The sequence below is a fragment of the Danio rerio genome, chromosome 11, assembly GCF_049306965.1.
Source record: "Danio rerio strain Tuebingen ecotype United States chromosome 11, GRCz12tu, whole genome shotgun sequence".
NCBI classification, from domain to species: Eukaryota; Metazoa; Chordata; class Actinopteri; order Cypriniformes; family Danionidae; genus Danio; species Danio rerio.
In genome coordinates, this window is record NC_133186.1 from 39,140,416 (window position 1) to 39,162,688 (window position 22,273).

Genomic DNA, 22,273 nt, shown 5'->3' on the forward strand with positions numbered 1-22,273 from the left:
TCGGTTGACTGAAAAGCACAGTACTTTTCCAAAACACACACGATCAATAACACTCGACAAAACCCCACGCACGTTTCCCTTTATTTCAGCTGGACTGAAGCTTTACACTTCAAGGCAGTGGCCTTTGCAGTCGAACTTAAATTCTTTTTTTTTGCCATAATGTTCAGCATTAATTTGCCTGTTGGAAGTGACAAAAGGTCAATTGAATTGATGTAATCCCATGTCGAGGCCCGAGAACAGAGATTCACAACACCTTAAAGGCAAAAAAACGGACGCTTCAAATGCTGATATGTTTCCCCTGCACTAAAAGAGGTATTTTCCAGAAGCCAGAGGTGAAGTGACGGATAAAAGAGTAAAACGAAAGAGGGGGAAGGGGGTCAGTATTGCTTAGCCAGTTTCTTACCCTGCTTAAAGGGATAGCGCACCCAAAACTGACAATTCTGTCATTATTTACTCACTCATGACATGCGACTTAGCAATTTCCAGCATGGTCACTATATTTACATGATATCAATGCATTTGACATGCTTCTAGGGTATGCTTTTTATATTTTATTCCCTTCAAATAAAAGCTACATGCTGCGTCCCAAATAGCACACTATGCACTTATGCCATAGGTTTCAAACTGAATCCCTGGAGGGCCGCAGCTGTGCACAGTTTTGCTTCAAACATAATCAAACACAGCTGATCCAACTAATCAAGGTGTTCAACACTATTAGGCGGGTGTGAGTTGGAGGTGGTTGGAGATAAACTATGCAAAGTTTGAGACCACTGACTTATGTACATACACACTCAACACTCAATGGTTTTTTACTTAGCAGAAATTCAAACCGTTTCCCTGATGACGTTTAGTGGTTGTCAAATTACCAAAGTAAATGACCAAAATACTAAATAATACCTGCCATGAGTATTATAGGACAATTTTGCTTTCACAATCCAAAATAAATAAAGTAATCCCACATCAGTGCCCGAAAGCTTCGCCCCTTCCGCTACCTGAGCAAAGCTGCGGCCGTTGAGTGCGTGAAGTGTCCAACACTCTACACTTCATTGTACCGATTGAATAAGCGCTTCATCCGAGTATTTAAAGTGCACTTACTGTAATCTTTTTAGAGTTTTTATTGTGAATGCACTACTTACACTAATTATATTACAAAATGGTGTAGAATAGTGCATAAGTATGCGATTTGGGATGCACCTATACTCTTGTTCTTAAGCTAGAGCCTTATACCATTGTTGTCATAGTTCTAGCAAAAAAAATACAAATAAAATTTGTATATTTTAAAGCTGAATGCAAGCCAATCTCAAAAAGGCAATCAAAAATTTAAATACACTAGAGTAGAGATATAAGGATTCACCGAACTCGAACTGATTCAATTCATGATTTTTGTTTCACTTTATTTTACAAAATGAGATTGAATGCATTATGCTGTAAATGAATTCATTAGGCTATTGCTGCACGTTTCTTTGTAAAATTTAAATATATAACTACATTAAATTGCAGAATATATTAGAACGAATCAATTATTCATTCATTGATTCATTTTCCTTCAGCTTAGTCTCTATTTTAGACGTCGCCACAGCGGAATGAAGCACAAGTTAGTTTCATCAATTCACCTATAGCGCATATGTTTGGACTGTGGGGAAAACTGAAGCACCTGCCAAGTGGTCTAGCCGGGACTCGAACCAGCAACCTTCTTACTGTGCCACAAATCAATTAATTTACACAAATAAAAGAAATATCTTCATATAAACTCTTCACGTAAGACTTTGGCCTGTGATCTTTTCATTAATCAGGATCCAAACTAAATTGCAGCATGAGCATTTTTATTAATTTAGACTGAGCGCATAATTTTACATTTTGAAGCAAAAACATAATGGTCTGACTTTAGTTTTGTGAAATTTATGGCCTACTACGTAAAACAAATTTGAAGAAAACAGCAGACGAGCTAAAGAAGATGCTGATTCACTCTCAGCCAGTAGGTGGCGCTTATGAACAGCAATTATATTCTGTTTCCCAACCAATTGTCATTCCCAGCCACTAGACTTTTTTTCGCTAAACCGAAATTTCGCGGGTTTTAATTTAGCATTTGTTTTTTTAACCATGACGGTAATACACGAACACAGATATGAATGAATTAAAACAGCCGTTGTAGCTAGTGTATTCTGGGAAATTTTCTTACCACTTGGTTTCGAGTGTGGTTTTGAAAAATCTCTGTTTCAAGGGCTATCTAGTACTTCCCCTTAGCGCTATGCCCTCAAGCTAAAGAAAATAAGGGGAAGGGGAAGGACTAAGGGGTAGAATTGCGATTGGGCCTTAGAGGCAAGATGAACTAAAAAGACCACGTAAATGTTTCAAAAGACAATCAGTTCCCTTCAGAGATTCATTTCATTCATATAAACTCCTACTTTAATTGTACCGAGATTTGTTTTGCATCTTAACAAACACATATTTGGATCGATTTTTAACAGTTCATGGTTCATCATTACATCCCTACACTAGAGCAAAAATACAAACGAGAACCTTAAATTTGAAGATCTAACAGATACAGATACAATTTAGTCCATTAAAGAGCTAATGCACGGACTTAACATAATGATAGACATTTTTCCTTTAACTGTTTATGTTCACATATTCAACTGTGTTTAAGTAGCTATATTGACTTTTTTACAAATATATATTCATCTGTCAAAGCAAATGAACCTAAGCAGGTTTCTATTTGCGCACAAACAATAGCGCACAACAGTTTAATTCCAGACTGTTGAGCTCTATTGACACTGAGAGCGAATAAAGACAGAATTTTCATTTTTGCCTGAACCCTTCCTTTATGGCTGCACGATGTGAACATACACCTCAAGTGACCCGGAAACTCCCCAATCATCAACATCATTATGAAAGTAAAGGAAGATTTCAGTATTCAAAACACCTAAAGAGCAGAAATGATGGACTGATCTGAAAACTTTGCACTATTTCCAGATCAGCAATTCATAGATCAGCCAGTGGCAGCAGGCTTTTCCAAGTGGCAGCATGTTCCTGGTGAGGGTCGTACAGTTTAATTGCAGACTAATTATAAGCAGCAGCAGCATCATCATCGTTAATGCACAAAGCATTTACCATTGCACCGTCCTGCGCATCTCCCCGGCACAAAATATGCAACAAAAACACGCTGAAAATGGGAAGTCCTACGACAGACTCTTTCAATACACACAAATAAGAGCACGATTAAGACACAATTCTGTAAGCCCTACTAAAGTCAGCGTTCATGACCCATACCGCATGCCGTAGATTTCGAAGGGAACACTACGCCAGTAATGAAACAGACACTGAGAAAAACATCTTGCATATCTTGTGCGGGCGTGTCACAGACATAACCTCATAGAAAATTGGCTTTTTTTGTTCTATACTTTTCACAAACGAGTAAGAATGCATATGAGCAAAGAATAAAGGCAAAGAATTTAATAAAGTACAGTACCTATTAAAATAACACCGAATTTCGTAGTCTTTTACGTAATGCAGTTAACATCAATTAGGATTAATATTGCTGACTTTTTTTGTACAGTACATAATTACAAAATATAGAACGTCTCTTTACAAAGTTGTCTTTTGCTCTATATATATTACAAGTCATTTACAGCATATTATGAAATATCAAACAGGCTATCCTAAATTAAAAAAATAACCTGTCTGCTAGTGCATTCAACGCAAAATGCTGAACTCCTCTTGAAAATCCTGCATGATATCCTTATTGTAAACCAGTGTTAGTGTAGACTTAGCTTTTGTTCTCTAAAATATGCGCTTGACCTAAAACCTTACTAAAAACGAATCATACGGGCCGAAACTAAAGCCTTTGTGGAGGGATATGCCATACTTAGCTTGCATTGAGCTTGCAACGTGCTTGATATGCAAAACCCTTAATAAAGTGACTGAGGTAATGACATATTCGTTCTGATTGTCATCACCTTGGAACTGCCCCCCGGTTACCTCGGCTTGCTGCTCATTGGTCCGTTTCCTGGAGTGACGGTACAAGCAGCCAATGAAAGTTCGGGTGGTCCTCCCCTGGTGGCGGCGATGCGTCCGTTCCTGTGGTGCCTTTCTGCTCTGCTGTGAAGGCACTTCTTTAGGTAGTAAGCCAATAAATAAACTTTATATTTGTTTGTTTCGCTAAATCAGTTTTTAGCAAACCAGGTGCTATAAAGTGGTAATGCATATCATTTCATCTGCCAGGTCCTCCTCGTAACGAGGTCTGGGCTCGGGTTCGGGCTCCTCGTCGCTGTAGCTCGCCGAGACGTCCTGCAGCTCGTATTCTCTGTGGCCCAGTATGGGAAACACATTGACGCCGTTGACTACTGGTGTAATGCCACCGTTCAGAAGATGGCTGGCGGCGCTTTCCATTTCGTCAATGGTCATCTCGCACGCGTCCGCAATCTCATGCTTTGTGGCGGCCACAAATTTGGGATCCTTGGCATATCGACCCAGTCCTTCTGATATCAAGACCTGCTCAGGGGAGAAAAAAAAGATGTGTACTGTTGCAGTGTTAAAACATCCTGCTGCCTTCATTTTTTAGTTGAATCAACTGAACTTTTCTACCCAGCAGCCACACAAAACCATAAGATGTTAATATTAGGTTAGATTTAGGTCATGACGTCAGGTGACCGATATTCAATGTCTCGCCAGCATCTAAGGACATCGTTTTTTTGACGCCTAATAATGACGTCAAATTACGTTGATATTTGGATGATTTTGACTGACCAAAATCCAATGTCTGATAGATGTCATAGTGGTAACATTGATGTCGACCTGACGTTGGGTTTTGACATCAACCTGATTTTCATTTCCAAGCAAAATCCAACATCCCCATGATATTGGGGTATGTTGGCTTACAACGTCAAAATAACGTCATGTTGATGTCCTGTGCCTGCAGGGTAGTCATCTCAACTTACATCAATATACTGACTAAAAATATAAAGTTAAACATTGGAGAACTTAAAACATTAGTTCAGACCTGATTAACTGATTAAAATAAATTAAAGAAACATAAAAATATTTGTTGTCTTGACTTTTTATCATTACATTATTACAGTGTATCATCTGTCTTTACTGACACATAAAGGGTGCTTTCATTCCTAGACTTTTGTTTTGGAACCTGTCTCGTTTGCCCAGTTAGCGAGGTTCGTGTCGTATAATGAGACACGATCCAGCCGTACATCCTAGATAAACTGTCCGAGGTGCACTGCTCTCTGGAGCTACAAGCGCATGACAGTGTGTGTGTGTGGCTGTTCGTGAAGCATATGTGAATCCAGCAATCGCGCTCGAATCCGTGTCAAAACAAACGGTCCGAGTTCGCCTGAATGAGGTGGTCTCGACTCGATTGAAACAAACTCTGGAGCGAATTGATTGTAGTGAGAAAGTGATACGATCCAAGCCTGGCTATATCACAGTATGGATATGTAATAGGCATATATACGGCTATATGAAGAGAGAATTATGAGTAGGGCGGGAGGTCCAGACATCTCAAGTCTCTCGGAAGTTCCGGGAGTCTCTCGCAAATGTACAGAGACTCCCGGATGCCCGCAAACGAGTGATAATCTCTCCGAAATCACGCGTCTCCCTCCTGGTCCTCGAATACATTGCACACCCTTCTCACCCCTCCCCACCGCATCCCTCCTCGCTCTTCAGACACGACGAGCGCATCTTGTCAAACACCACCAAACCACCGTGAAACTAAACCGTGAAACTCTGACCAATGTGAGGAGAGTTTACTCACACATGACTTGTTTTAGCGACCTTGTTGCTTTGAGGCAACAGTGCTAACCACTAAGCAACCTCACTGCCATGTAAATTACTTGTAAATAAATAAATAACTTTTATAATGATTACACTGCATACGGGAATGCATAAACATTGAACAGTATTCATCCATAATTCTCCAAAGTAAACGCTTCTACAGTTTGGAGTGATGAAGTGTGAAACAGGAGGCTTCTCACTCACCGCCTCCACCAGGCTGGTAGCGCTGCCTCTCTTCTGCAGGTACTGGTTCCTGTACTCGGGTGGGACCTGCAGGTGAACAGGTGAGAAGTTCCTCTGCTGGTACTCAGGGTCGTCTGTGTACCACGAGCTCTTCCTGATGGATGAATGGCTGCTGCTGGCGCTGTCTCTTAGAGGACGGTCCACTCGGATGAGCGGTGTGTAGTACGGCGTCCGGTCTTTACTTGCAGGAGTTGGAGGAGGTGAAGCCCATGATCTGGTAGATCGAGTTGGTGAAAGCCTGTGAGCCCTGCTAGAGTCCAGACCCGCCACTGCCATCACCTGAAAACAAAACACACATTGGCCAATATAAATGAACTGTTTTACTTAGAAATGTACAAACATAACACTATGGTAATACTATAGTAACACACACGTTGCATCTTCAAGATAAACTTTTCTACAATAACCTCCCTGTTTATTTCTTTCCACAATTACTGTTTAACAGAGAGGAGATTTTTTTACCACATAATAGTTTTAATAACTATTTTCTAATATCAGATTTATTTTATCTTTGCCATGATGACAGTAATATTTGACTGGATATTTTTCAATATACTTTTTTTCTATACAGCTTAAAGTGACATTTAGGCCGTATTTACACTGCATGGTTCAAGTCACTCAATTCTGATTGTTTTCTCCCATGTGGCACAGATTGGATATTACCCAAGTATGTGTAAGCAGGAAAAAAATCACATGGATTCCAATTTACTCAAATCAGATTCAGGCCTTGTTCGTATGTTCATATTTACCCGATATGAATTGGATCTGTGCCCTAGTGTCTGCAGTGTAAGCAGGTAGATCAGATTTTCACCTGTCAATGAGTTGTGCATCATTAAAAACCATAGCGAATAACGTCAAGTCTGACGCTTTCATTTAGGAACAGACTTCAGCAGAGTCCCAAACCTTAAATCTCATACACGAGGACTAAATACATGTTTATAATGCATGTTAACAAGAGAGAGCGAGAGCAACGTCCACCATGTATAAATCACGCCATGGACATTACATTAAGATGCCTACTGGTTTAAAAAGTCAAAAAGTTTTCTGTCATAAACTATAGTAAAGCAACAACTTTAAAAAATTAAACCCCGTGAGCACATTAAATACAGGAATGGAGAAAAAGAGCGCTCTTTTTTTTTTATTATCGTTGTTTTTTAAATGGTCATTGCGTCTTTGCCGTGTGCAGTGTAAATGCAGACAATCGGATAAGAGTCACTTTTAAAAGATGATATAAGCATGTCAGCAAAAAAATCGGATACAGTCACAAAATCGTAATTGACCATCAAGATCTGTAGTGTAAATGCAGCCTTAAAGGTAATTTGGCAAGTTATTGTATAATGATGGTTTGTTCTGTAGACTATCAAAAAAATATAGCTCAAAGGGGCTAATGATTTTGACCTTAAAATGGTTAAAAAAAAATAAATAAAAACAGCTTTTATTCTAGCCAAAATTTAAAAAAATTTACTTTACCAGAAGAAAAAATATAATAAGACATACTGTGAACATTTCCTTGCTATGTTAAACATAATTTGGAAAATATTTATAAAAGAAAAAAAATTCAAGTGTACTTCAAGTGTACCTGCTGTTCTGGAACGAGTCATTTATACGTAACTTAATTAAGCACTACTGTTGTATTTAAGTTTACCTGGTGTTGCATGAGATGTAACGGAAGAGCAGTTCGCTGGTGAGGAAGATCGTCTTGACTGCTCTGTCTGCGCAGACACTCAAAATTGAACGACGGTCTCCGATTACCTATAGACAGGCAAGATTAATATTGTCTGATTAAAACAAAACCAATTTTAAAGCCTCAAGACTTGCCTTGCGGTGTTGGAGGAAGCAGTCTTCTCTTTGGTGACCTATGTGAATCGTGATAAAGGGGCTGCTCATCATCTTCATAGTAACTGTCAGGATGATGGTAACCCCGCGGCGTCTCGTACTCCTGGTCACTGTTGGGGTACCTGCACATGGAAGTGCCATATGGTGACTAAACATTACAATAGCTCATGATTACGTTGATGTAGTGTGTGATGTAGCTCTTTGTGAAAGTACAACGTCTGCAAAGTTATAAAAACCTAATTGATTAAGTTAATAAGTTCATTTATTCATTTTCCTTCAGCTTAGTCTCTTCCCAGCAAGCATTTTTTGTTTTTAAAGGAAGTCTAATAGATGTCTAAACTTAGCCGTCTTGGCTAAAACAGCTAAATTTGGGCTGTCAGTAAAAATCTAATATACGTCTAAGTATAGGCCAAAACTAGACTAGTTATCAGGTAAACCGAAAATGAATGACTACACATATAGAGTCTGTCTAATCTGTCTATTTGATGACTAGTCTAGTTTTGGCCTATTCTTAGATGTCTATTAGATTTTCACTGACAGTCCAAATTTAGCCTGGTTTTAGCCAAGCTGTCTACATTTAGATGTCTATTAAACACAGATTTGTTTGCTGGGTTATTTATTAGGGGTCGCCACAATGGAATGAACCACCAACTATTCCAGCATATGTTTTACAAAGCGGATGCCCTTCTATTGACAACCCAGTACTGGGAAACACCGATACACTCTCACATTAACACACACACTATGGCCAGTTTTCTTCACCCAATTCGCTTACACCGCATGTCTTTTTGACTGTGGGGGAAACCGAAGCATCCAAAGGAAACCCACACCAACACGTATAGAACATGCAAACTCCACACAGAAATGCCAACTGGCCCAGCTGGGAATCGGACCAGTGACCTTCTTGCTGGGAGGTGACAGTGCTAACCAATGAGCCACCTTCCCATCCCAAGTTATTAGCTGCGTCCCAAATGGCACACTATACACTATGCACTCATGCACTATGTACTTATGCACTTACACACTCAACAGGATAGTATATGTATGTAGTGTTGTCCCAAATGGCACACTAATGTTTTTTTACTAAGCGGAAATTCAAACCGTTTCCCTGATGACGTTTGACTGTTGCCAAATCAGTGAAATAAACGACTGAATTATCAAGTAATACCTGCTGTGAGTATTGCCACATTCACCATCGGGAGGCGCTATAATCACTCTCGTAGGAGAATTTTGCTTTCACCATCCAAAATAAATAAAGTTATTCAACATGTGCGTCCGATCGCTCCGCCCCTTCCGCTACGTAAGCAAACCTGCGGTCGTTGAGTGCGTGAAGTGTCCATCATTACACACTTCATTTTAGCGGCTGAATGAGTGCATCATCCGGGTAATTAAAGTGCACTTATTATTTTGAGAGTTTTCAATGTGAACACACTACTTACACTATTTATACTACAAAATGGCGTAAAATAGTGCATAAGTATGCGATTTGGGACGCAGCTAAGGTCTACTAAAAGAAAGAAGCCATTTTGAACTTCCTGAAATGATGCAGTCTTCCTGCACAAACCCCTGAAGAGCTTGATTTGTGTTGCTAAAATCAACGTGAAATCAAAATGTGCAATGTTTATTTTGTGTTTTATTAATCTGTGCATGTTATGTTAATCCACCCGAAATAATTTATTTTGTGATCTGGAATCAAAGTATGAGCATTTGCCTCTGCATTTGGATTGGTGGTCCTTCTATGCTGATGTCAGTTTAATGTCGTAATTCGACTTGTTATCAATTAGAAACTATCAGACTGGAGGTTTTGAATATCAGAAAATAGACTTTATTCTCCATAATAAAGCCGAGAAAGAGCAGAGCAGACCTCATAGCATTCTCCTCCTGCTCCTTCTAAAGTCTCTCCTGCTCCTTCTAAAGCTTCTGTGTGTTTCCAAATTCTTTATACAGGTTATTTTGACACACCCCTATGTGTCTCTTTATAACTCTTGACCATTTTTGAATAGGTTTTCTAATCTAAGGGGTCCTGCTATTCTTGGCTCTCAGCCCACTAGCTCATGTCAACAAAGATGTTACAGGTCTATGTCAGCAAAGTATAGATGCAACTTATGCAAAGGAACTAAGTGTTTACATACATTGTTATGATAGGATAATAACTTGATAATATGTTACTCATTCTAACTTCTGACACATATAGCTTCATACAAGTATTTAACATATATGATCAGTGCTTTACATATTCAGTTATTCTACACAATCAGTCACTCAGCCTTCTCCTAGTATTGCTCCTGTGCAGGCATGCTCATCTTACACAGTATTTTTAATACACGCTGGTATGTTTGCTGCAAACACTATATACATTTTGAGAAGAGAGAATTAACTGCTTTACACTTTGAAAATACTTCATACAGAGAGAATCAAATCTTCTTCATTAACTGCTTCCGCCACAATATTCTTAACCTGTCAGCGATTCAAATCATGCCGTGTGAAATGTGTTCTGATTGAAAATAACATCGGAGATTACATATAGCCAATAAAGGAAGCAGCAAAAGGAACAGCTGCAAGGCAGCTGGAGGTTTGGGGGAGAAGTTAAAAGAGCTCATTTTCAGTCTATTTGGACTCAAGAAATGGAGGGAAAGCTAGTGTAAATTTAGCAGGAAACAAAACAAAAAAGTTGAAGAAAAATTGTTAATTCCCTTCAAAAGCCAAGTAAGCAAAATAGGTACATTTTCTACTGCACTAAAGCCTTCTATGTAGTTAATGACACAAGATAAACTTATGCGACCTCGCGTTGTTTCCATGTAACTTCTCGCATGTGTTGTGAGACAAAGTTTGGAAAAAGTTGTCAGCGATTCTTCTTATTTTAAAGTCATGCAGTGTCTATCCATCCTGCAGTGTAAACAAAGCAGCGATGAAATGCTACCCCAATTAGTCATGCAGTGTAAAAACATCTGACACGACTACTTTGAAAATCATGCAATTAGGCATTAGTTTACAACAAAGAAATGATGCACATAAAGAAAGCCCCACCCCTTATTCGATATTTTGTCAATATAAATATAAAAGTCTCAGCAACTTAACAGTTCACACAGATTCAACATGTTAAGAAGGATATGTCTATAAAAAACCAAATCAACTTTGCACGCACCCAAAAAGTATAAGGACTTACATTTGGCATCATTATTTATTTGTATCACTGCTTAAAAGTGTTGAGGAAAAGCTAAAATTAGCATTTGATAAGGAGTTCTGGAATGGCAACTGTTGCTGGAAGTCCCTTAATCCATGTATAAGCAATGTGGTGATCATTCTTTTGCTGTGGGATGTCCCAAACTGTGGAATTTCCTCCCTACAGAACTTCACACCATCACGAATGTGGCACTATTTAAAGCAAAACCTAAAACCTATTTATTTTTTAATTGCTTTTGATATTCAGTAGTTTTAGTTGTCTTACTGACATTGTTGTTTTAATTATGTTTATCATCTTCTGTGTTTTAATGTGTGGTTTTGTTTTATTGCTGTAAAACACTTTGGTCAGCAGCTGGGTTGTAGTAAGGTAATATATAATTGAAGTTGATTGCTTGACTGAGTTTTGGGTTCTGAAATGTGCTGTAAGTAGTTGACCAATCACAACAGACTGGGCCATCTGACCAATCACAGCAGAGTAGTCTCTAAAAAAGGTGGGTTTATTCCATGCAAACTTTTCTCTATTTTTTGGCCTTCCATCCGCACTAATACAGTGTTTTTAGAAAACAAAAGCGTATCCTTTTGAAAATACTGTCCAAGATACATTTGAAAAAGCATTCGTGTTGCACTGTGAACTTTGCAAACGATGACGCATTTTAGTCATGAGATCCATTCAACTAACATGGTGGACGATATTGTAAAGCAGATGTTTTGTGGTTTAATGGTAGTTTGTACATGCTCCATATTGACTCTCTTCAAAGGGCACAGAATGTTTATGTCACAATCACCAGCAATCTAATCCTCTGAGATAGCTAAAGGACTACAAATCAGCTGGTATATGGACTACAAGTTCCAGTCATGCACCACACACACACACACACACACCTGTTCCAGATCTTGATTAATTACACTCACACAGCTGGGAGCTGCTCAAAGACTGATTAAATGGACTTTAAATACAGTGCACACATCAACCTCTTGGCTGAGTCTTGTTGTACAGTCTTGTGAACATTACGAAGCGATTTCCTTGCCTTGCTTAGCCGTGTTTTTGACCCTCGCTTTGTTTGTTTATTTCTGTCTGCTGCCTACCTTTTGACAATCTGCCTGTGCCCTGTGTATTCGACTACGACACTGGATGGTTTGCTTCTGATTGTGACCATTGCTAGTCTGTCAGTTCGAAATAAACCTGCATTTAGATCCGCACTGTCCAGCGTCCACTTCATATTACAGTTTACTGGAAGCTGCCGTTCAGTGGCAAAAGCAGATGACTTTTGTGACATTTTGCTGCTGACATTATTCTGTCTTTCAAAGAGATGTAAAGTAAATAAACAGCAGGCAGATATGACAGATAAAGCAACATACATCTGTGTGCATGCGCAGTGCTGAACACAAGACCTTTGATTGATGTAAACTAATTGAAGGAGACCCCAAAAAAACCCCAGCAACCATTATTTTGATGTGATTGTTCACATAACAGCTTTACCTATCACCCGATAGCATGCTGTCATCTTCATAAAACTCCTCTCCGCTGTAATACTCTCCAGAGTAGCGATCTTCTTCATACTCCTCTTCGCGGCGTATCGTGGGTCGTCTTCTGTCGCTGCCCTGCGATCTGCGTGAAAGTCAAGAGGTCAGTGAGAGGCCGATTAGATGGCATTCAACAAACCAGCGAATAACCATGCAGTACCATGCAGACGTACAGCTCCGGAGAGCAGCAATGCAGATAGACCTCATTAGTAAACAAGCAAAATCGTACAAAGACAGCAAATCAGCAGTCGTAGCCTTGCTAGCTTCTGTGTGTATTAGACAAGATCTCTAGTTTTAAGATTCTTGTTCCAACTGAAAATGTCCGTGCCCTTGAGATTTCTTCAATGACTAAATCACAGACCTTAAATCAGGGGTGTCAATCTACAGTGCTTTAAAGTTAAAGTAAGCTGACATTTAACAAAAATTAAGCTGTGAAAGAAGTACAGTGTGTTTAATATAAATACTTTTGTTGTTGTAATGTAGCTAACTAGTGTCACAGCACAAACTTTAGTGTGCCAGAGTCACATCAAAATGTCTAAAAATTAAACAATAAAAATGTATATAAAAATATATATTTTGAAGATGTTACATCTCTATTTTTCTCAGAAAGCAGTAATTAATTTTTTTTATTTGAAATTATTTACATATTAAAATTGACAAAATCAGATCAAAATGTAAAAAAATATATATTTTTATTTTTTAATATGTTTTTAATGTTAATATAATATATTATTATAAGATAAGAATAATTTAAGATTCCTTTGCCTACATAAACACATTTTTAATAAATGAATATTATATTATGCGTTTGTGTATAATATATTTATTTAATATAAAGCTTGCACCCTAAAAAAGTCTAAAAGTTGTATGTGACTATTTTTTATTTACTTATATTTAATAAAAAAAAAATGTTTACTGTATAGTTTACTGCTTAACTATAGTACTTTCAAAAGTGTGTTTTCCTTGGCGATTTTATGCTGTGCACATTGTATGTTAATTATTCAGCATACAACAAAGAAAAAAAAGAAGAAAATATTAAGCAAACTATGCATCTATCCCTCACATCTATGCTTCTCTCAAATATATATATATATATATAAATATATATATATATATATATATATATATATATATATATATATATATATATATATATATATATATATATATATATATATATATATGTGTGTGTGTGTCATCTACTTAAAGGCCTATAAAATGAAGAGACAAGCAGCCCAATAAAAATAATCTGAACATTCCTGCAGAAGTGAGCTTAAAGGACAACTCTTGATTTGGAAAGTCATATCTGAATTAAATATAAATTGTGTTTCGTGTTATTTCTATTTCAATTAAATATCTAATGAGTTCTCCTTTAAGACAACCATTTTGTTTTATTAGCATTGGTTATCCAGCAGAAACATGCAGCAAGCCCCGCCTCCTTCCCTTTCATTAGCCAATCACCACACACAGAGACCCAGAAGAAGCATCCTCACTTGTTTATGTTTTACTAGACGATTCAATTAAAGCTTTGAAGCAAGTCTGTGTGTGTGTGTGTGTGTATGAAGCCCTGTCCCAAATAGCGCTCTCTCTGTCCTTTTCAGACATCATGTATCAATATTTACTGCGCCATTTGGGATAAAGCCCAATACCATTACCTTCACAATTCTGCATGTCATTCTGTTTTTCTACAAACATTAGTACCTGCTATGTGAACATATAATACCTAATGTAACATACCTAATATATGTCTCATAGTAGCGCCTTCTGTTCCAGAAAGCAGAGAGATGGTTAAGAGAAAGCATTTCGGTTAGGAAGGAAAGAGAGAAAGGTGGAGAAAAGCAGGGGAGTAGGGAAAGGAAGTTGATGGACACATATATCACACAGTATACACAGGATATATACAGCATTTGTAATATATGTGAGGCTGTTTTCACAATTGCTTTAATCGCATATAAGCACTAGAATATAGAAAGTCTGGTTTGCTTGTTGAAATTGGCACAAAACTGCCAGATTAAAGTCTGAAATATTAGTGTATGATATTTAATATCTTTAATAATAGCAAAATTGTTGTTTTATTGATGTGCCAGCTGACATTATACTCGTGAAATATAGTTGTGAAATATTATTCCTCATTATTCTGATGTCAGTTCAACAATCATTTTGACAATAATACTTATCATAATCATAATCTTTCCAAATTTCTTAAATCCTAAGCCATTATAGATACTTAACCCGATATACATTTTTCGCTCTCTTGTTGTTGAGAGCGAAATATGTCCCAGGAGCTACATATTTTAATGTTCCCTAAACCCAACCTATAGTGTTTTCAAAAGCACAGACTGACCCACCCACTCCTTTCCTTAACCCAATCGATAGTTTTCAAAAGCACCGGCTGACCCACCCACCCCTTTCCTTAACCCAACCGATAGTTTTCAAAAGCACCGGCTGACCCACCCACCCCTTTCTCTAAACCCAACCGATAGTGTTTTCTAAAAGCACAGATTGACGCACCCACCCCCTTCCCTTAACCTAACCGATAGTGTTTTAAAAAACAATCCAGAAAAAAAGAAAAGCCCTTGTGGCCGCCTGATTTTTACCATGTTTTTAGATCTTGCACGTTCTCACCCTGTTATTTACTTGTTTATTTATTTATATATTTTTTGCCTTTTATTTTATCTGCTTCCTTGAACCATTCTTTGACGGATTCAAACTCCATCGTCACCGTCGACTCCGCTCTGCTTCTCAAGTCTGCCGATTTACGTAGCGAGTCACTGGGCAAACTGGTAACAGCGGAAAAAAAAAGTCCACACGGAGGTAAACGGTCAGCCGGAAACGCGAAAAGAAACCGAAGCCGTTGACGTCGTCATATCGCCTCGTAGCATTAGTTTTAAAAACAAAATGCAGCCATATGTACCTCCAGCTACATAATTCGCTCTTACCAGAAATGTATACGGGGCTACATATTCACAATGAGCCTGTGTTGAGCCACTAAATGCTCTAGACTGAAAACCAAAACTACCTCGTGTTATTTGTTTACATTATCACCAATTAAAAGTTTACATTTTTTGAGTTTATATGACATTTGTACACCTGCTTAAGCTCACTGATGAACTGATATCAAGTTTCTAAAAATTGTAAATTAAATCAAACAAAAATTTACACTAACTAAAAAAGAACTATTTAGTTTGATAGTGGGATTTGGATTCGTGAAAACACCTTGCAGAAAACATGGCATCACCACAGTACGATAATAAATCAAAGTAAGAGAAGAAATTTGGGTAGGACCGGTTTGATTAAAGGTGAATAAATGGAGAAAAATGAAAATAATTTAAAACCTGAGGTGGGACATTAGCAAATATTTGTCGAAATTTCTAATACAAAAATGATTAATAGTGAATTGCATTGTAAAAACAAATGTTCAAATCAAACAAACTGCTTAGTTAGTCAATGCTGTAAATTTGCAGGACCGACTTTAAATGATTGCAAAATATGCATGGGGAAGCCTTTTTTCCCCACACGAAATTCTCATGGGATTGGATTTATTCGCCAAACAATGTTAAATGTGACCACATCAGCTGATGACAATGTAGATGAATAATCATTTCAAGAGTATACAGTATGAATGTTCAGTTTAAAAGTAAAAAAGTACTTCAGGAGTTGAATAAATCTTTAAAAACCAAAATGGTAACACTTTATTTTGATTGTCCATTTGAGTATTAGTAGACTGTCTGCTTACTATCTGTTGATACGGCTCCTTCCGCAAACGTTTAACTGACTTTAAGAAACTTTGCAAAAACAACTTACACTAACCCTAACCCCAACCTAACAGTCTACTTATAATCTATTGAGAATTAGTTGCAATGTAACTTAAATTCAACAAACTCACCATCAAAATAAAGTGTAACCACTAAAATTCCTGAAGCAGAAATTGGTTCAAGAATGAATCTCATTGGTATTAATGAGATTACACCAAACCATAAATTGTTGACAAATACAAATTAACTGATCAAGAGCAAGATGTTGAACGAACATTCACCTTTGCCCATGAGGGGTCCTGGGCTTGTCGTATTCTCCGTAATATGACCCTGGGTAGCCATTAGCGGGAGCGTGTTCGTAGTAGCGATTGTGTCCACCATTGGGTAAACTGGACACGTTGGCGTTGTTGAGGTTGATGTTGGTGGACTTGGGCGATTTGTTGTAGGAGTTGTTGTGATGATGATGATGGTGATGGTGGTGGTGGTGACGATGATGGTTTTGCTGTGCCATGGCATTGGCGCGACCCAGACGCCCCACGGGCTGCTCCATGTGGACGTAATGTGGGGGCGGCTGCACCTGCAGGGGGCGCTGTGTGGCGTTTGTTTGGTGGCCAGAGCTCCTCCGGGGGTCTCCGTTTATGTGGTTGATGTGGTTGCCAAAGAGTCCTCCGTTTCGCTGTGGATAAATACTTGTTCTTGTAAGTTCAACAAAATGCGCAATGGACTTAAGTCAGCATTGACACCATATTTAAGTTCTCAGAAGATCAGTTTATTACAATAGCGAACTACATTGTAACTACGATCAATTCAATCAATACACAATCAGTTTGTGCTGGGACAACATTGAAGAATTCAAATTTAAGGAAGTTTTTACAAATTTAAGTGGATTGAACATAAAACAATTGAGTTGTCCCAAAAAATCCTCAATAATTGTGCTGTTTCAGCTTTAATTAGGTAATTTGAACAAACAGCAAAAAATATTTTTTGAGTGCAGTTTTGTCATTCACCACTCCATTTTTTATGTCAATGTTTTTATTATTCATCATCTACACTGTAAATAATTTTAAGTCAGTACAAAAAAAAAATCCTTACGTCCTTCCGCTTTTTTCACTTTTGAAAACATCAGCTGCACTGATCTATAATTATTTGTCAGTTATACAAAAAGCATTTAGTTGGGTTAACATAAGATTAATGATTTTCTGGAGAGGTGAACTACTTTGTAACAAAAGTTTTTAAGTTGTGGCAACAAAAAAGATTTGTCTGCAGAACTGGAATACCAGAAGTTGAGTGAACAAAAAAAAAAGTTTAGTTTTTTCTCATAGTTTTTTCACTTTTAATTGTTAGGACAGTAGAGAGTATAGACAGGAAAGCGTGAAGAGAGGGGAAGGATCGCATAGAACCTCGAGGCAGGAATCGAATTTTAGTCGCCCTAAACCCTGGAATGCCATTTATCGACGCACTAACCTCTACACCATTGGCGCAGATGTGTACTCAACTTTTAAAAACATCAGTTACACTGACCTAAAATGTCTGAAATTGAGTAAACAAAAACTCGTATGGAAATTAGAAATAATACATTATCAGAACAAACAAACGTATTTCAATAAAAAAAAAAACAAAAAAAAAACAGGAAGGCATGCTTCACATGTGAAGCATTAAGAAGCATTTTTCTGTTTGTCCTGCCATGTTTTGATCTTTGTCTTGTTTACAGTTATTGTTGTTTTGCCTCCTGTCCTGATTCTAATTCTGTGTCTAATTAATACTTTGTTAACATTTGTCTCTGTTTTAGTTGTTTTTTCAATTGAAATATGTTTGTTTGTTCTGATAATGTATTATTTCTTAGTACCAATTAGTACCAAGTTTTTGTCCACTTAACTTCAGACATTTTAGGTCAGAGCAACTGATGTTTTCAAAAGTTGAGCACACATCGGCCGCAATGGTGTAGTGGTTAGTCCGCTGACACATGGCACTCGAGTCGAGTTTGATTTCCACCTTTAGGTCCTATACCAATTCTTCCCTTCTCTCCATGCTTTCCTCTCTATACTCTACAGTCCTATCTATAAAAAAAGATGAGTACACTAAAAAACTAAAGGAAATAAGGATCATGTTTTTTGTTTTGTTTTTGTTTTTTGACTGAACTTCAGGCATTCCAGTTCTGCAGACAAAAAAAGACAACAAAAAAATTCAGCTGGCACAATTTAGAAAGTTTTGTTACAGAGTAGTTCACCTCTCCAGAAAACTAATCAATAATCTTATGTTAACCCAACTAAATGTTTTTTTGTATTACTGACAAATCATTTTAGGTCAGTGCAGCTGATGTTTTTAAAAGTTGAGTGAACAAGAAAAAAAAAGGAAAGGAAACAAGGATTGTGCTTTGATGTTGTACTGACTTAAAATTATTTACAGTGTAGAAAAACTGTTTTTAAAAGTGATTCCATTGATTTAGGCCATGTCCACATGTACACGGGTATTTTTATGAACCCGTATTTTTCCCTGCTTTTATTTTTTTTTAAAAAGTCTCCGTCCACATGAAAAACACACTGTGAAGCATGTTAAGGGCACGCGGAACCAACTGCTGGTGACAATGACACTTATGTTCAGTCCACACCAAATATGGAATTAAGGCCTAATACTAATTCTATTTTTGTACCCCTACCCCTTGGCCCTTGAAACAGATTGTGAAGGGGAAGGGTGTCAAAGTTTACCCCTAAGAAATCGGACAGCACTACAACACCTGCACACGTCATCATATATCATCGCCATCTCTTACTTCATAAGCGATCAACGATCACAACTGTTGTAGTTATTCCAGTTGTGTTATTATTATTTTTTTTGGTATTTATCTTCAAGAAATCACCGAAGGCATATATCATGTTATCATTATAATATAATGTGGCAATAAGCTTGTAACTGTACTGTGCATTTACACCATGGCCATATTCATCTATGCATACACATGAAAACAACATTGACGTTATATCAGACACTTTAAAAAGCTCATTCCTAGCCACTAGACTTTCCTGACAGGGGATTCGAGAGTTATCAAGTGGCAGAATGTTGTGGAACTGGCTGCTAAACATGAGTTTAATTTATAAGGAGCGAAATTTAGCGGTTTTAATTTTAGAGTTTTTTTTTCTTAAAGCGTGACGGTAAAACACAAACGTGGTTATGAATGTATTAAAACATATGCTTGTTTGTTGTAATAATTTGTGCATCTCGTTCCTTTTGTAGCTACTTTATTCTCGGAAATTTTCTTACCACTTGGTTTCAAGTGTGGTCCTGAAAAATCTTAATTTCAAGGGGTATCTAGCCCTTCCCCTTAGCACTACGCCTTTAAGTTAAAGAGAATTAGGACACCACTATCATTTCACGTGAACGTGCAAAACAAGGGGTAGGGGTAAGAGGAAGGAGCTAAGGGATAGAATTGAACTTCAGCCTAAGAATTTGCACGAGTAAATTGCATACAAAATAATGCCAACATGAAAACAGAGGTGGATTACTGTCCTGTAGGCGAACGGTACAAAAATGCAACACGTTTGGAGAAAATGCAAAAAATGTTGCCTCATTTGCATCTTCCATGTTTGGCAGAAAAAAGGGTCCCACTCTTTATATTAAGTGGCCTTAACTAATATGTACTTACATAGGAACTAATAGTTTGTAACAATGTACTTATTGTGTAAACGAATGTATTTACTGTGTATTTATGCTTGATTAAATACATGTACGTAATTACATTTGTAACTAACTTTTGTAATTACATTTGTAAATACACTGTTGACCATCCCTTACACCTTAACCCACCCTTAAACCTACCCTTGCCACCAAACTTGTCCATAACCCAACCTCTATCCCAACTCAAAAGCACCACAAGTGTTTTCAAATACATTATAAACACAGTACGTACATTGTATTTATTTTTTGATGTAAGTACATAGTAGTTAAGGACACTTATGACCATTTATGTGAAGCTGCTTTGACACAATCTACATTGTAAAAGCGCTATACAAATAAAGCTGAATTGAATTGAATTGAACTTAATATAAAGTGGGACCGAAAAAAGAAAACAGCAGACATGCTGACATCGTGAGGCGAAAACTCCAGTTTTAGTGTCCACACAACCACACTGTACGATAGTTTCGGAAAATCTTCACCCTGGCCAGAGTTTTGAGAAAGAATCCGTTTCAGTCACCTGACACAGCATTTTTATGTGAACAGACAGCAAAACCACAAAGAAAAAAAGTGTAATTTTGAAAATACCTGTGCTTGTGTGGACAGGGCCTTAGTTATTTTGTATCAGTCACATTGGAGTTCAAATAATCAGAAAATGTATTAAAGTTTAATACTAAGAACAACTCTTAAAAGATAGCATACAGGCTATACTGTATAAGACATCCTTCAGCCGATGAAATAAACAAACAATTGTACTTCAAAACTTAAATATGGTGTCTTTGTTTCTCAAGGCTACAATTTTAGATTGCCATTTTCAATGATCTCATGGGAAAAAGAAGTTGGAAAGGAGGTAAAATGGCGTATGGTGTGAGTGAATTTCATGAACTGATTAAATCTGACCTCAACAGAAATGCAGATTACATGTGCGCTAAAGAAAACAGTCATTACTACAAACCTAATTTAGCCTCCGATAATGTTAACTGATTGTGGATTGCCAACTTGGCGAATTTATCCCTATAACTGATATGTGTACGACTTCTAGGAATGGTGAACACTTCATCACATCTCCCCTAAAGAACTGTTACTATTAAAAAGCAGCTCAGAGCTCTTTGTATTTGTACCAGGCAGTTAAGGAAAGGCAATAAGGTGCAGATCGATTTTATAAGGAGAAAGGGGTCATAAAAGGTGAGTAATTTACCCTATAAATTTCTTCGTCCTCCTCTGGTATAAAGTCTACTAGCTCATCATCCTGCAGGTCACATGATATCGCGCGGCGGATTTCTGGCCCAATGTCATGCAGCGTACGAAGGCCAGCCTGCAACCATGATGACAAGATAGCTAAAGGAGCGCTCTTTAATGGAAAGCAGAGACCCTCACACACACATGCCACCAGGGGGCGCTTGACCAGACACATTTACACAAACAGGCTTGACGAGACACTTCCAGACAGGACAAATTCATGAAGGATGGCGACAATCACAGCAGACAAAGAGGAAAAACATACCAAAGTGCGTCCATATTTGTGTGTGACATACAACTTTACACTTTAGCTAAGATGCTAGGCTTTACTGTGACTTTCTGAAAAGGCCACAGATGCTATTCAAATGGCTGGCTGAAAGAAAATTATGTTTGCAGAGAAATCAAACACATTGGTGTTTGATTTATGAGGATGAAGACCAACACGATGTCTTAAAAACAATGATACATGAGTTATAACTCTGAAGTGATGGTAAACAAGTACAGAACTACATATAAAACAGACAGAAATTCATTTGCAGATCACCATCATCACATTGAGGGATCCGAGCTAAAACAACATTAGGGCATCCAGAAACAGAGAGATACAGTTGAGGTAAAGAGGTCTCATGCAAAGAAAGTGTACAGACAGTAAATTAAGACAAATTTCAACAGATTTCTTTTGAACTGTACATTATGTTTACACTGACAGTGAACATCATATTATATTTTATTATCTACAGTGCTCAGCATAAATGAGTACACTCCTCACAGATCTCTCCTTTAAACTAATATTTTCAATAAGATGCTTTACAAACGAATTTGCGTATATACAGTTGAAGTCAGAATTATTAACCCCCCTTTGATTTTGATTTTCTTTTTTGAATATTTCCCAAATTATGTTTACCAAAGCAAGGATATTTTCACAGTATGTCTGATAATATTTTTTCTTCTGGAGAAACTCTTATTTGTTTTATTTCAGCGAGAATAAAAGCAGTTTACATTTTTTTAAGCTATTTTAAGGTCAAAATTATTAGCCCCTTTAA

General features: G+C 37.5%; 1 protein-coding gene across 48 annotated transcripts in view; it reads right to left on the reverse strand.

The window, feature by feature from the left end:
* Positions 1–3,438: 3,438 nt before the first annotated feature.
* cacna1da (calcium channel, voltage-dependent, L type, alpha 1D subunit, a) overlaps positions 3,439–22,273 on the reverse strand; it is a 174,670-nt gene continuing 155,835 nt past the window's right edge. For 34 of the 48 annotated variants that reach the window (XM_073915657.1, XM_073915660.1, XM_073915653.1 and 31 more), the window contains 7 exons: positions 21,190–21,306; positions 16,604–16,998; positions 12,524–12,652; positions 7,843–7,982; positions 7,670–7,776; positions 5,986–6,303; positions 3,439–4,491 (listed from right to left, as the gene is read on the reverse strand). In XM_073915657.1, the coding sequence (XP_073771758.1) occupies positions 4,186–4,491; positions 5,986–6,303; positions 7,670–7,776; positions 7,843–7,982; positions 12,524–12,652; positions 16,604–16,998; positions 21,190–21,306 (1,512 nt within the window). In that variant the 3' untranslated portion in view covers positions 3,439–4,185. 48 annotated transcript variants of the gene reach the window in all.